General features: G+C 40.5%; 1 protein-coding gene across 4 annotated transcripts in view; it reads right to left on the bottom strand.

The window, feature by feature from the left end:
* The window catches only part of CDH16 (cadherin 16), a 63959-nt gene extending 50410 nt beyond the window's left edge, over nucleotides 1-13549 (bottom strand). For 3 of the 4 annotated variants that reach the window (XM_044987191.1, XM_044987187.1, XM_044987188.1), the window contains exons 1-3: nucleotides 13521-13549; nucleotides 5447-5504; nucleotides 1761-1859 (exon numbers count right to left, since the gene is read on the bottom strand). In XM_044987191.1, the coding sequence (XP_044843126.1) occupies nucleotides 1761-1859; nucleotides 5447-5504; nucleotides 13521-13549 (186 nt within the window). Of the gene's footprint in view, nucleotides 1-1760; nucleotides 1860-5446; nucleotides 5505-13379; nucleotides 13459-13520 lie in introns of those variants that run through there. The other variant, XM_044987189.1, reaches the window with a different exon arrangement.
* Nucleotides 13550-14379: the final 830 nt, after the last annotated feature.

Raw genomic sequence — 14379 nt, 5'->3', positions numbered from 1 at the left:
TTCAGGCCCCCTGAAAATATGGCCTTTAATATTTTTAATTTAAAAAATGTCTCTGTCCCTGGCACCAATCCATGTGCCCATGTACTTAGAAGGTACCAGCTCTGGAAAGTGATACTGCTGTTACTATCGACAAAGTAGTTCTGACACCAAAGACTCGAGCCTGGAAATACCCATATTTTTGTGCTAATACTGGCTTTATCTTTACTGACTATCAAAGCTGACTTTAAAGCATCCGATTTGGTGGTGCAGAGAACAGCAGCTATAAAATGGCAGTGATCTGCTTGAAGTCATTTTAAGTACACACTGAGTCACAGAAAACACTTATTAAATGGCAGATGGTGCTTGTGACTATGAAAGAAAATGATGCTTTACTTGCTATTCTAACAGAGATCGGTTATTGAATTCAAACAGGTTGTTATGAATTTAAAAAAATGCAACTATCAGTGATGGTTATTGATCCTGTTTTGTTTCAGAAATGTGCTTTCTGACTTTTGTGTTAAAATGACTTAGCTTTTTATTTTCTTATACAGGTTTACGTTTTCCCCATTTCTAGAGAATGACTTTTTAGAATCCATTAATCAGAAGAATATCTATATGGCATGGGATTATTTAAAATACATATTTAACCTGAGTGACTACAGTAAATGGTGTTTACTTACAGATTTGGGTCAGCATTTTTTATTTTCATCAAACATTATGGAAAGACCACACTTAAATGGATACTATCATAAAACTAAGATAGACTGGATCTGCCCTATATTTCTGTGAAGATTAAGGGTATGGGCCATAGAAAACGGAAACATTTTGGGTATAAATCAAAAAATTTCTATTGGAAATGCCAGTGAGGTGCCCTTATAGAGTTTTAGTTTCAGTCCCTCGTGCCCTCATCCTTCTCTACGGACTGGATTCTCCAGACAAACATTTCCTGTGATGCACCATGGCCAAGAAATCCTATGATATTCAGCTGGTTGTGGTTCAAGAAGAGGGAAGACTATGGTGCATTATGGGAGACATAGTGCGGCTAGGGACACCAGCCCAGAGAGGAGAATGAGATTATGAGGCACCTGGACTAAAACTCCCAGTATGTAGTCCAGCAGCATTTTCAAATCAAAATTTTAAGCTTCCAACCCCTTGTTTTTTAGTTGAAACATTTTCAGTTTTTTATTTTTTGCTAAAAATTCAGATATTTCCATGGGAAATTTCAACAATTTTTTTTCATAAAATTAACAACAAAAAATAGAAAATGTCAATTATTGAGTTCTCAGCTCTTTAGGCAAATTAAGATAAATCGAATTCACATTGAACTCCCAACTTCAAACCACTTCACTAACACAAGACATGGCTGAAATAGTTAATCACTATGGAGCAAAAAACAGATTGCCAAAACAAATGTATTCAATTCAATATATTTTTATATGATGACAACAGCTGGCTCCTGTGTTTCCTGGATACTAGCACTTTGAGGATGGAAGAGAGCTACTAGGGATTAGAAAGCAGACAGAAAAAAAGTTAAATTGACCTTTTTATATATAGCAAAAAGGTCCTATTATACAATGGCCCATTGATAGAGGGCATAGTAGTCTGACTTTCCTCTCCAAAACTGGCACGAGTCCATTAATTTTGGTGGAGCTACTCTGGATTTACACCAGTGAAGATGAGGATCAAGCCAATGAAATCTTGATTAGGTCTTTAGCTGAAGTCTAAAGTATTTGAACATTTGTCACCTTGTTGGTTGTATGAAACAGTATTTAAATTCCTACCTTCTTCAGATACAGTGGGAATGAACCACCATAATTTTCAGGTACCTCAATGTGTTCTTCGCTGCTGGTGGGATATATTGCAGACAACGCTGGGAAAACCTGTGGAAGAGGATTTAGCCTCTTAGTTTTGTCAAAAGCAAATGAAAATATTTCTTAATTTATTTTTTTTCCTGGCAACATGTCCCTTGCTTCAAGATCATGGCCCAGATTCTGATCTCATTGACACCAATGTGACTCCATGGAAGTTCATAGAATATCAAGGTTGGAAGGGACCTCAGGAGGTCATCTAGTCCAACCCCTTGCTCAAAGCAGGACTAATCCCCAGACAGATTTTTACCCCAGTTCCCTAAATGGCCCCCTCAAGGATTGACCTCACAACCCTGGGTTTAGCAGGCTAATGCTCAAACCACTGAGCTACCCCTCCCACAAGTTAGTGAAGTTACTCTAGATTTACACCAGTGTAAAGAGATTAGTATGGGGGTCAGTGTCCTTAGACTTTTCCTAGTGAGAATAAATGTATATGCAGTGTCTGTAAGGTGTTACTCTAATCTGTCTCTGCTCAGATAAGAGATGTGGAGCTGATATGGAAATGGCAATCATTTTGCTATGAGTTAACAAACTAAATAGACCATCCTATTACATATCCATCTTCCTTTATGGTCACTGTCAGCAGCCTGACACAGAACAGCTAGTCTTAGCCAAGGTTCAACCTATTTCTAGCAGCAAATAGGTTAAGGTAGTAGGTCCTCATATAGGACCTGATTTTGAAAGGTGCTGAGTGCCCACAACTTCCATTGAAATCAGTGGAGCTGCGTGCTCTCATCACCTCTTAGTTCAGTATTAGCTTTTGGTCATTGTGATCCTAGCTCCCTAGCCTGACAACAAAACCAGAAACGGCTCCTCTCCCCACTCCCCTGCCCTTAAAGTGATAGCTTGCAATTGCCACACTGTCCTCAATATACCACAATCAATGTTTTGGAGACCTCTTCTTTGTCAGAGCTGTCAGCTATCATGATGAATACAATGCCTAGATTGACAGATGTCAGAGTAGCCTTATACACTACTTTTCCTTTGTTGTATTTTATAGACTTCATGGATTCCATCTTATATAAAATGCAAAACAAGAAAACTATGAATATGGCTATAAACACACCTTACTCAGTCTGTTTAGTTAATATGATGTCATCAGGACTCCTTGCTACGCATAGCATAGTTTCTCAGTTCTGGTGTAGTAGTGTCTTCAGTATAAAATGTCTCTGTGAAATTGGGTCCATATGTGTGTTTTGTAATGTGTGTGTGTGTGTGTACATAGAGCATATGCCAGCCTATAGAAACTGAAATCACAAGTAACACCTTCTATTTATTTGATAACTAGAGTTAACAAATGATATATGCAATAGCAATTGAGAAAGGAAGATACACTATTATTGCTCATTATTCTAATACAGAGACATAATAGGTATAGCCAAATCTTGAACCTCAGAGAATTGTATTATAATGTACAATGTTACTCTAATGGATGGTGAATGTGTTACAAAAAATCCAGAAAGGTACAAATGATTCACAGAACAGTAATATATAAAAAAAGAAAGCCTTGAATAGGGAAAGAAAGCCTTGAATAGGCAGGGACCGCTCTTATAACCCTTCACAAACACACAGAACATTTCCCACTGAATACAGGAGTACAAATAACTAGAGATGGGGAGATGTCACCAAGTATGTGTCTCTTTGGTACTAATGTCTAGATATCAATTCCTAACATCAAGACATGTCAATGAAGTAAATATTCTTCCATTGGAACTGTGTGTGTGTGTGTGTGTGTGGGCACGCACGTGAGAGAGAGAGAATATGTTTTGTCAGTGTTTGGGTGTATGTGTAAGAGAGATTTATTTTAACCTCTATAAGCTCTACATCATTAGCCTCCTGCAGTGTTTTGTACTTGTGTCCATACTTCTCTACTCTTGTTGGGTCATTGCCCTTATCAACCCGTTCCCTTTCTACCTAAGTATACAACAGATGCATTAGTAAGTGCACCTTGGTCAAATGCATTATGGATTTATTGTGTTCAGAGCGTTCATAATCCTATTTAGCTCCTCTGCTCGTGTATACACCTGTGACAGTTCACAATATGCTTCAGGAATAGGTTCAAATCAAAGTTCTTCCCATGCTCCATGAATTGTGTTTGCAAAGCTGAGGGTTCTTCCGAGCCAGTAATATGGGAAGATTTGTGTCACAATATCATGGGCCAAACAACATCACATCACAACACAGCACTGTAACATTATGGTTGTTAACCCCAAATTCATGGAAGTTTGTGTTCAGTTTGCTATTGCTCAGCCTGTTCTGGTGAGACTGGATTTTAATGCTTCCCAAACCATTACCCAGCTTCATGAGTATGAATCAGTTGGTAAATGTGGCAATGATGAGGAGCTCTGGCTTCAGCATTTGTAGGTGTGTTAGGTAGGCTTCACAGTTAGGACTTTTTTTTGTTTTAGATACTGCTGCATATCCAGAATTAGACTCTCTGGGCCCTATCTTCTGCTGCATTGCATCTTGTGTATGTAATACCAACAGACCCCAGTTGTCGGGCGGGATCAAACCTGGGACCTTAGAACTAAATGCATGAGCCTCTACAGCATGAGCTAAAAGCCATGTGGCCAATAGCTAAGGCTGTAGAGCAGATTCATTAGTGTGTGTGTCTGTGCGTGTGCGCACCACTAGATGGGACAGAACTCCACACCCAGGAAGTGTGTGGGTTACATGTAGCCATTTACACCTGAGTGCACTATTTCTGATTTGGTAGCATTTTACACCCACTTTGTACAATGGCTTCACTAGGTGCGTGACAGTGAAGAATCAGGCCCTACACACTTCATCTGATCTAACTTACCTCCATGTAAACTTGACTGAGTGGGGTAGCTCCTGACTGAGACCTGATTCAGCAAGATTCTTAAGCATGTGTTTAACTTCACACACATGAGTAAGGAGACTAGTCATGTGGGACAACTCGTGTGCTTAAAGTTAGTCATATGCTTAAGGTCTTTGCTGAACTGGGGCATTACATTGGTAAGCAAGGTCAGAATCAGCCCCAATAGGTGCTGCTGAGCCAGAAATGTCTCTAGACCCAGTAATGAAGAATCTAATTTCTGTTTCTTCTCTTATTAAAAGGCACAGGCCAGATTTATGGCATAAGAAATTTATCCTGCACTTGGCATCATAGTAGTTTAGAAACAAAGGGGACTAGGTGGGTGGGGAATTACAAAATTGTTCTTAAAGCTAAAAGTTGTTTTATTTAATGTACATGTCAATTTTGGACTTTAATATTGTTTTCCTCTTTGTTCTCAAGAACTATATCTGATACTTTATGATAGAATATTGTACTAGTCTACGTAGGGCGACCAGATAGCAACTGTGAAAAAACAGGACAGGGATGGGAGGTAATAGGTGCCTACATAAGAAAAAGTCCCAAAAAACAGGACTGTCCCTTTAAAAATGGGACATCTGGTCACCCTAAGTTTATGTTCATTCTTTTATAAGGGCCTTTTATTGTCTGACTTCTAGGTTATTTAGTATATGGAGTCTTGCAGTATGTACCATAATAAAGTTATTAACATAAGCAATGCATGTATGTTCATAGAAACCTAAGATGCAATACAAACACGATATGTGTAAAATATATCACTCACTTGAATAATGGAAGAGTAGATAATCAGTAGCCAGACAGGAAACATGCATTTAGACACCCTAAAGTTAAATGAAAGAAACCTCACATGAGTTGGAATTCACTTAAGAAACAATAGTTTCTCCTCCTGACTTAAATTCTCTCTTTTGCCTCTGAAATCACATAGGAAGATAAAATTGATATGGTGAAACATGGTTATATTACATATCTGAACCCATTTGAAATAAAGTCAGGGACCTAGAAATATACAGGACCTGACCAGGAAATATGTAGCCTGCATACCATCTAATGTAGAACTGGCAGATGTTCCTAATGTAATAGAAGGTGCTATATGATACAGCTGGTCACCCTCATTTTTGAAGTTATGTATTAAATCTATCTACAATTATCCGTTAAATGTTTGAATGTACGAAGCTCTACATCTAACCACAGAAGAGTTTAACTTTAACAAAGAGAGCTTTCCTCCCAAGTGTTAGCAAGAAATTCAAGTTAAATAGGTGTTAATAAAACTAAATAAACAATTTTTAAACAGTCTGACTAAAAATCCCTTCTCTGTTAAATTGCTCAGGTTTCAGTCTTGTGAAGTTATAATCCAACTAGTTTGTTAAAGATTCTCTTCTCCTTCAATGCACAACTGAGAAAGCTCCTACTCAAGTCCAAGGAGTTAAGTAGTAGATAAACAAAAACCAAGACTTAATATTCCTGATGTTTGTAATGGAAAAAACACAAAGCAGAAAAAAAAAACTTTTAAAAAACTTTAAAGCTTTCTTTATGCAACATAAAGAATCAAAAAGAGGCACAAACACATTTTTTCTTCTGCAGGTCACCTTTAACATAATCCTACAGTATTCTTATTTTCTCTCTCCCTGGGTCCAAATACCTTGAGCTGGCAGTAGGCCTCTTACTATGCTAGGTTCTAGTTAATACTATGCCAGGAAAATATTGGCTCACGCAAGCTCAACCTGCCTTAAATACACTGCTCATGTCTGATGTTAATTTACTTGCAGACCCTTAAGCCAAAAATTAAGCAGAAGACCAAAACAAAGACAAAAAAACCCCAAACCAATACCAAAACAACCAAACAACAAAACAAGGGTGCCAGGATTTCTAAGCTATTATTTATGGTTTCTAAAAAGCTTTGCCTCCTTTCAAGGCTGGGAGTTTCAATCTAATGTAAAGATACCGTGTTAATGTTTTCAATGTTCTAAACCTTGAATACTGCTAAACAGAAATACCATATTTGAAAGAGGGTAAATATTTATAAGGAATCTCAGCTAACAAGGGAGGCTGGTGTTGCTAATGACATTGGAATGCTAATGTGAAAGATTGTTATAGCATAATAGCCCTTAAGTTAGATTAAGTGATGGTACTGTGGACACAAATTGGACAGATAGAGCCCAATTCTCAGTTACCTCCAAGACAGATAAAGGGGTTGCAGGGTGTAACCAAGTTGTTCTTATTCTACATGTTAGAAATATCAAATATTAAAATAACAAAATATTTATGAATAACAAATACATTTCTTATCCACAAATAAACCCACTATTAGAGAATTCCAAGAGAGAGGAGGATATTTGGGCTTAATAGAAATGTTTAAGTTTATTATAAGGCAAACAGCAAGGGGAATAAAATGGGAAAAAATGATTCTTCAAAAGCCAGTTATGATTTGCTGTTAGGCTCAGTGTGAGAAACTTGGTGTATTTGTATCCCTGATGTACAATATTTTAAAATAGCTGACAGTTCCCAGGGTATAGGGCAACAAACCCAACAGCAGATGAATCATTTTCATTTCTTCTGTTTTTATATGTGTACTGGACATAGTAAGTTATTATTCTATCCCTGTGTCCTGATGCCTTTAAATCTATTATTTATCAGGGAAGGAATATTGGATTGAACACTGAGAAGAGTAATGCTAAAAGAGAAAGAACAAGCTGATAACAAAATTAATCATGAGGGCACTAACCCAGCAAAACCCTAACTCACGTGCTTTAATTTAAGTGCCATTGACTCTTATGTGAGTAAAGTTAAGCACCTGTGTAAGTGTTTGCAGGATCAGGTCAAATTAAATTCTTCTGTATGTTAACTTTAGTTTGGATTTTTTGGTTGTTCAGTAAATTGTAGCTTGGTATGTCCTGGTCCTGCAAACACTTAGACGTAACTTTACTCACATGCATAGTGCTGTTGAATTCAGGGGACTATTCATATGAGTAAAGTTAAGCAGTGCATATGGTACATCTTTGCAGGACTGGAGCCTTAGTTTCTATTTTTAATCAAATAAAGCCAAGAGCTTTACAGTAGTTTTTGTTGTTGTTTATTGCCTACCAGACATAGAAACATAGTTTCATATTTAGATCATTCAAATATTCAAGACTGTTGCAACAAAACTAATCAACAAATCTTTGCTGGATTCATTTTCTCAGTTGCTCTGTTTGGGTGCGTGCATCTGTCAAAACATTCTTGCCCAAAACACAGAGCAAGAAGAAGTATCAGATGCTTCCTATTCATAAGTTCATCTCTTTCCTAATTTTCACAACCCCCTTTTCCCCCCCAAAAGGGCTTTGAGATTGAATAGACCCAATCCTGCAAGGAATGCAAAATCAGGTTTTATTACATCTGGGACTGCAAGGAAAATATAGGATAGTTGGGGGATGTTCTGGCCCCATTGAAATCAATGGCAAAACACTCACTGGCTACAAAGAGGCCAGAATTTTACCCACTTTATTTGTTAAGCATTAGTCACTGTCATGGCTGGCTGGCCGGCCCTTTGAGGCAAGCTGGGCTCAGCTTTGCCCATGATTTAGCACAGGGGTGGGCAAACTATGGCCTGCGGGCCGGATCTGGCCCACAAACCATTTTAAGCCAGCCCACGAGCCACACCAGCAGCTCGGTCCCGCTCTGGCCGGGGTGCTGGGTCTGGGGCCACATCATGTGGCTTGGCCCCGCTCTGGCTGGGGTAAAGGGTCAGGCTGCACCACACGGCTCCTGGAAGCCGCAGCATGGCCCTGCTCCAGCTCCTACATGCTTCCATGGGAGCTGCAGGGATGGTGCCTGCAGATGGGGCAGTGTGCAGAAACGCCTGAACGTGCCTCTGCATAGGAGGCTGAGAAAGGACATGCCACTGCTTCTGAGAGCCGCTTGAGGTAAGCCTGAGGCTTCTGGGATCCTGCACCCCTGAGCCTCTCCCCACACCCCAATGCCCTGCCCCAGTCCTGATCCCTCTCCCACTCTCCAAACCCCTCAATCCCAGCCTGGAGCACCCTCCTACACTCTAAACCTCTCATCTCCACCCCACCCCAGAGCCCGCACCCCCAGCCAGAACCTGCACCCCTTCCTGCACACCTGCCCCAGCCCTGATCCCCCTCCCGCCCTCTGAACCCCTTGGTCCCAGCCCAGAGCACCTCCCTACACCCAAAACTCCTCATCCCCAGCTCCACCTCAGAGCCTACACCTCAACCCCAATTTTGTGAGCATTCATGGCCCTCTATACAATTTCTATTCCCCGATGTGGCCCTCGGGCCAAAAAGTTTTCCCTCCCCTGATTTAGCAGCTATCCCTCATTTGTGAGCTGGCAAAATAAGAGCTAATTAGTGGTCCCAGCTGGGTGTAATGGTGCTTAATTAGAAAGTCTGACCCCAGTCAGTGGTGTTGAAGCAGGGTGAGCACTGTTTAAACAGAGATGGGAGCTCAGGAAGACCCTGGAAGGAAGTTTCCCTCTGAGTAGAGCCTGAGATAGTCAGGCTGTCACCCACTGGGCTAGCCAATGGAGAGAAAGACTCACAGGGAGCAGAGTAGGCTCCTGTGGGGTCTCTGTGATAGGCCCTAAATGACATGGGGAGATCATCAAAGGTAAACTGCAGGAGTCCTTAGCAAAGGGAAGCAGCTGAGGAAGAAGCAAGATACGAGAGGCTCTGTAGGGATGAGAAGGGGTGGAGAAGCCCAGGACTTCAGTAGTACCTGAGAAGGGCAGAGGAATTATTAGTCTGAGCATTTGATTTGGACTTTAAGTTGGATCTTCTTTGTTGTGTGACTTGGCCAGAGAGCTGAGCTACAGAACTCCTACAGAGGGAGTGAGGAGAAGACAGTGACCGGGACTGGCCATAACAGCCAAGGAAGTGCCCACTGAGGGGAGTAGAAGAAATGAAGTTCCTTGAAACATGGTTCCCAGGCTTGAGGGCCTACCCTAGAGGTAAGGGCACACCCATGACAAAATTGTAAATGATACGGGATTACTTTATACCATAAAATCTCTAAAATCTTCATAATCTAATATCTGTCAATGACTTACATAAATGAAAGTAAAACCCAGACCTCAAAATAAGGAAAGAGTGTGTGATGTACTGTAGCTCAGTCAGGCTTTTCTTTCCCTCCTCTTTCCAAATGGCCGTGGGTAAGAGCATAACCATCTCTCCAGTTAGAACATTGGTGATGCCCTAACATCCAATTTAGGTCTACCGTAGGTTGTCTTTTCTCCTAATGAGGAGCAACTGATGGGTACTGAATGAATGGTACACTTCATGATGTATTGAATCACTGTGAAGAGTTAATAAAGGAAGGTTTGGGTGGAAGGAGAAAAAATGTAGACCAAATTCTACTCTGAAGTCAACAGGGTCACTCTTGATTTACTCTGGTGTAATTCAAAACAGCAGTGAGTTTTAAAAAGGCATACTGGGTCAGACCAAAGGTCCATCTAGCCCAGTATCCTGTCTTCCAACAGTGGCTAATGCCAGGTGCCCCAGAAGGAATGAACAGAACAGGGAATCATCAAGTGATCCATTCCCTGTTGCCCATTTCCAACTTCTGGCAAACAGAGGCTAGGGCCACCCTCTATGCCCATCCTGGCTAATAGCCATTGATGGACCAATTTTCCATGAATTTATCTAGTTATTTTTTTAACTGAGTTTATTTTCTCTCTTGAGGGAAAATGGACACTTTCTACTAATTATTGCAAAAATCCTCAGATTGCCAACCCCAAGTGTTCAAAAATCATGAGTCAGGAACCAAAATATTATGAGATTTAAATTTATTTATTTAGTATGTCTGAGAGTGATTGTGTGCAGGGTGGTGGTGGTATTTTGTGTGTGCCTTTTGGGGTTCATTCAAGTCACATTTTCATGCTTTTCTCTGCATCCATGAGGCCTAGGAAGCTGAGTGTCTCACATATCACTTGTCTCTAGGAATTGTGCCTTGAAGGAAAACACCATGTATTGCCAGACTCATGATAAAAGAATGAGAGCTGGCAACCCTGACACCCCTAATGCTGAATCATGGCCTAGTTCTCCTTTGTAAAGTTCAGTCTCCCAATACATTCATTTGCTGAGTTGATGATTTAACCATTTCTTAATGATTTTTAACTATTTTTAATGTACCATGCAGAACTATATTTGCAGTGAATATTGTGAGAAACAATGTTTAATTTGGTATAGCTTAATTAAAGTTCCTCCTTGTCCTGGTGATGTGTACCTGATAAATCTTCCCCTTTCCACACCCCCATAAAAAGGATTGGGTAAAATAAAAGCAGCAATTTGGTGAAGCAGGACAGGGGTATAAACTGAAGTATCCTATAGAATCTCAGGGTTGGAAGGGACCTCAGGAGGTCATCTAGTCCAACCCTCCTAGCCTTGTTCAGACTTTCCCCAGACTGATGCCTGCAGATTTTGGTTTTATTCCAGTTCAAAATATAGTGCCTGGCCCTGCAAACATACCATATAGTCACAGGAGTGCTACTTACACAAACAGCCTCACTAGGCCAAATTCTGCTTTCAGTTACCCCCTTGCACAGCATGAGTACAGCCCCAATCCTGCAAAGATTTAAACATGTTTAACTTCACACACAGTGGGTAGTCCCATTGATACAGTGCATGAGGTTAGGCATGTTTTTGTCTTTCCAGGATCAGGACCTAAATCCACTGATTTACCCTGGTTTTACTAGAAGCAGGTTTGGCCAATTACTTCAATGAGATTACTTGCATAAGCACTACTCACAGGAGTAAGGAGCTGCAGGGTAGGGGCATAAATTTTGAAATAAAAAGGTTATTCCTTTCTCTGTAACTGCCCAGATAATGATGTTAAAATACAGTATTAAGTAATATTAGGCTTTTCAGCTGAGCTCTTCCTTGTTCATCCTTGTGGAAAAATCTAAAGTTGAAAGAAACAGGAAAATTAAAATGCTCTACATCTACTTAGTGCATTATGCACCAAGTGACCCTAACAAGCCACATTCAGTGTCATGTAAAATGTTGAAGATGTTTATACAGTTTTGACAGCTTTCCTCACAACCCCCTAAAGATGAATTCAAGGTAGTGTCTAGGAAGATGCCTAAACTTCTTCACAAAGGTTTACAAACCTATCTGGAATTTGTTCCCTGAAATGGATGTTAGGAACCCTTTGAGTCTTAGTTGCACCTCTATCTTGCCTGTTTGGAAAATGAGTCTTGCAGTCAGTGAATTAAAAATAGCTTGTTGTTTCTTAGGGGGCCCTTTGAAATACGCAGTATAGAAAACCTCCCGCAATGCATGACACTGTGAAGAAAACAATTATTCTGGCAACATCGAGCCTCCTCATTCGCTTACTCTCAGTCAAAGCTCCCATCGTTTGTCTGAGCTAAATCCAGACCCTGACTTATGCAGCAGTAAAGGATAGATAAGCTCCTTATAACTGCATAAAGCAGCAGCAGTCCAGACTGACAAATCCTTCAGTGGGTGCATGAGGGTGCGGCAAGGGGGACCAGTGCCTGCTGGGAGTAGCTCAAGGGTGAGGTGTTAATGCAAGTGACCCCTTTATTTCCTGTCCCCAACCCAAGCAGCTCCATGTGTCTCCAAGCCTGCCGACTCTGCTCCTTGGGTTAGCAGGAAAAAGTAACCTCTGCCCTGGACTGGGACCAAGGCTCTATATTTTTGAATATGGTACTGGGAACAGGGGAGTCTGGGGTCTTCTTATACCCCTGACTGATTGCCTACAGAGGGGTATTCTATGGCCTATTGGTCCACTTGTTCCTTCCCTGTCCATGAAACAATATCTCTGGGGCTGGGGTGAAGCCAGAAGGCTGATTGCTGCATGGACACTTGAGTCCATTCCCTGCATGGAAGCATCAAGCTGTCCTAGCCCCCACAGACCATGTCTGTTGTCACTCTCCCCCTCCTTCCCCCACCCCCGGTCCATGGTTACGCAGTGCTCAGTCAGGTTACTCAGGCAAGGGACTGTGGACTGGTTTGCCCTTGCATTTGGTCAAATCCTGAGAGCTGCTGAGCACCCCTGACTGCTATTGACTCCAATCAGAGTTGCAGGAGCTCAGCACTTCCCAAGATTTAGCCCCGGGCTTTTTTTTATGTATTTTTCCCTTAAATCTCTAACGTGCCCTTAGCATATTTGTCTAATTTTGCCATTTTTGTGTTTACTCTTTTTTTACCCCCCAACATGGCTTCACTTAGCATTGTGATAAAACATTTTGCCCTTGTTTTACACCCAAAACTCTGACAGAAGTCATTAAAAGAAAAATTCCAGTTAAAACAAATGTGATTTTTTTAATATAAATGACCTTAGCTTTGATTTCTGATTTAGTTTGCCACCTCGCTGAATCACCTCTAGCGCAAAACTAAAACCCTAACGCACAAACACTTATCAAATCATTAAAATCAAACTAACAATATTGGTTGGTTAATATAGTAAATGTTCAAAACTTTTACCCAAGAAAGACCTGAAGTTTACACCCAGAATAGTAACTTGTCTACAATAGTCACGAAGTTTCCACCCCTTCCAAAAATTGTCAGCAGTTTGTTTTTTCTGTTTGACATTTGCTCGCCATCACATCCCCCACTTTAATACTTTGTTAGCATGTTTCTAAGCATATTTGCAAAACAAGAAGCTTCAGAACCTAAAATCCAGGCAAAACTGCTAGCTTTAGGGGTGGGTTTCAGAAGACCAGACTGAGGCTGCCTTACCCTTGGCAAGTGGGGGACACACATCCCTTCAGTGGGACCAGCGTGAGTAAGGAGTTCACAATCTAGCTCTGAATCTTGGCAGGAGGATGAAAAATCTAACCTATTCCATGCTTTTCTGGATAAAAGGAAAGTGCTCCTTACCTCATCATGCTTCTTGAAGGGCAGAACATAACATTGAGAATGAAATAATAAAGGCCTGGTGGTTAATTATTTACTTTATAATTAAAAATGTACCAATCACTAACCAGGATCCCTAGAGGTTAACTGTGCATTTAATTTACAGCTCATTTTCCAAAAGCTGGGTATGAAATTGTTCATCACAAATCTGTTAGTATTTTGGGAATTCATGGGATTTTTAGAAAACAACATACCTTCTCTTAAATGCCCATAAAACCATGGGAGCCTTGTCATTAATTTAACTGGGAGCAGGACTGGGCCTTAATCATGAATGATAATCCAAGATGAATGTTAGTGCAAAGGAAACATTGAGGATCATTAGAATGAAGAGTGTGTTGTTGAGTGTTTCCATACTATATCCTTATTTTCAGGGATTTATCCATTTCAGTTTTTGATCTGACATTTAATTAGCTATGCTTTGCAGTACAGGTAGTTGTGTTAAGCATGCATGACTGACTTAGTTATCCGGTGAATGTGTGCGTCTTGCAAAATGTGCATTGAATGAGATGGTGTTCTGCAGGAGCTGTTATTGGCTTGACCACTGCCACTTATTCCTTGAATTTAATATTAATTTGATCTCTGCACCACATTTATTTGAAAGTGTTAAAACTGTGTATTAACTTAACTATGAAAAAGAAACAACAGAACTGTGTGGTGGTGGTTTTTTTTAAGTGGGACATTCCAAAAACATTGTTTACAAAGCAATGACAACTCCAGCAGTGCTAAGCGGTCTCCTAGCAAGTTTAACTGTCTAGTAGAGAATTCCTTGCTTCACAGACAAATTCTCCAATGGTGCAGGGTTAATAGAGTGACTCTTATGCTG

This window comes from Mauremys mutica, chromosome 14 (assembly GCF_020497125.1).
Source record: "Mauremys mutica isolate MM-2020 ecotype Southern chromosome 14, ASM2049712v1, whole genome shotgun sequence".
Taxonomy (NCBI): Eukaryota; Metazoa; Chordata; order Testudines; family Geoemydidae; genus Mauremys; species Mauremys mutica.
The sequence above is the reverse complement of the archived record's forward strand: the minus strand, read 5'-3'. Positions and strand labels throughout refer to the sequence as shown.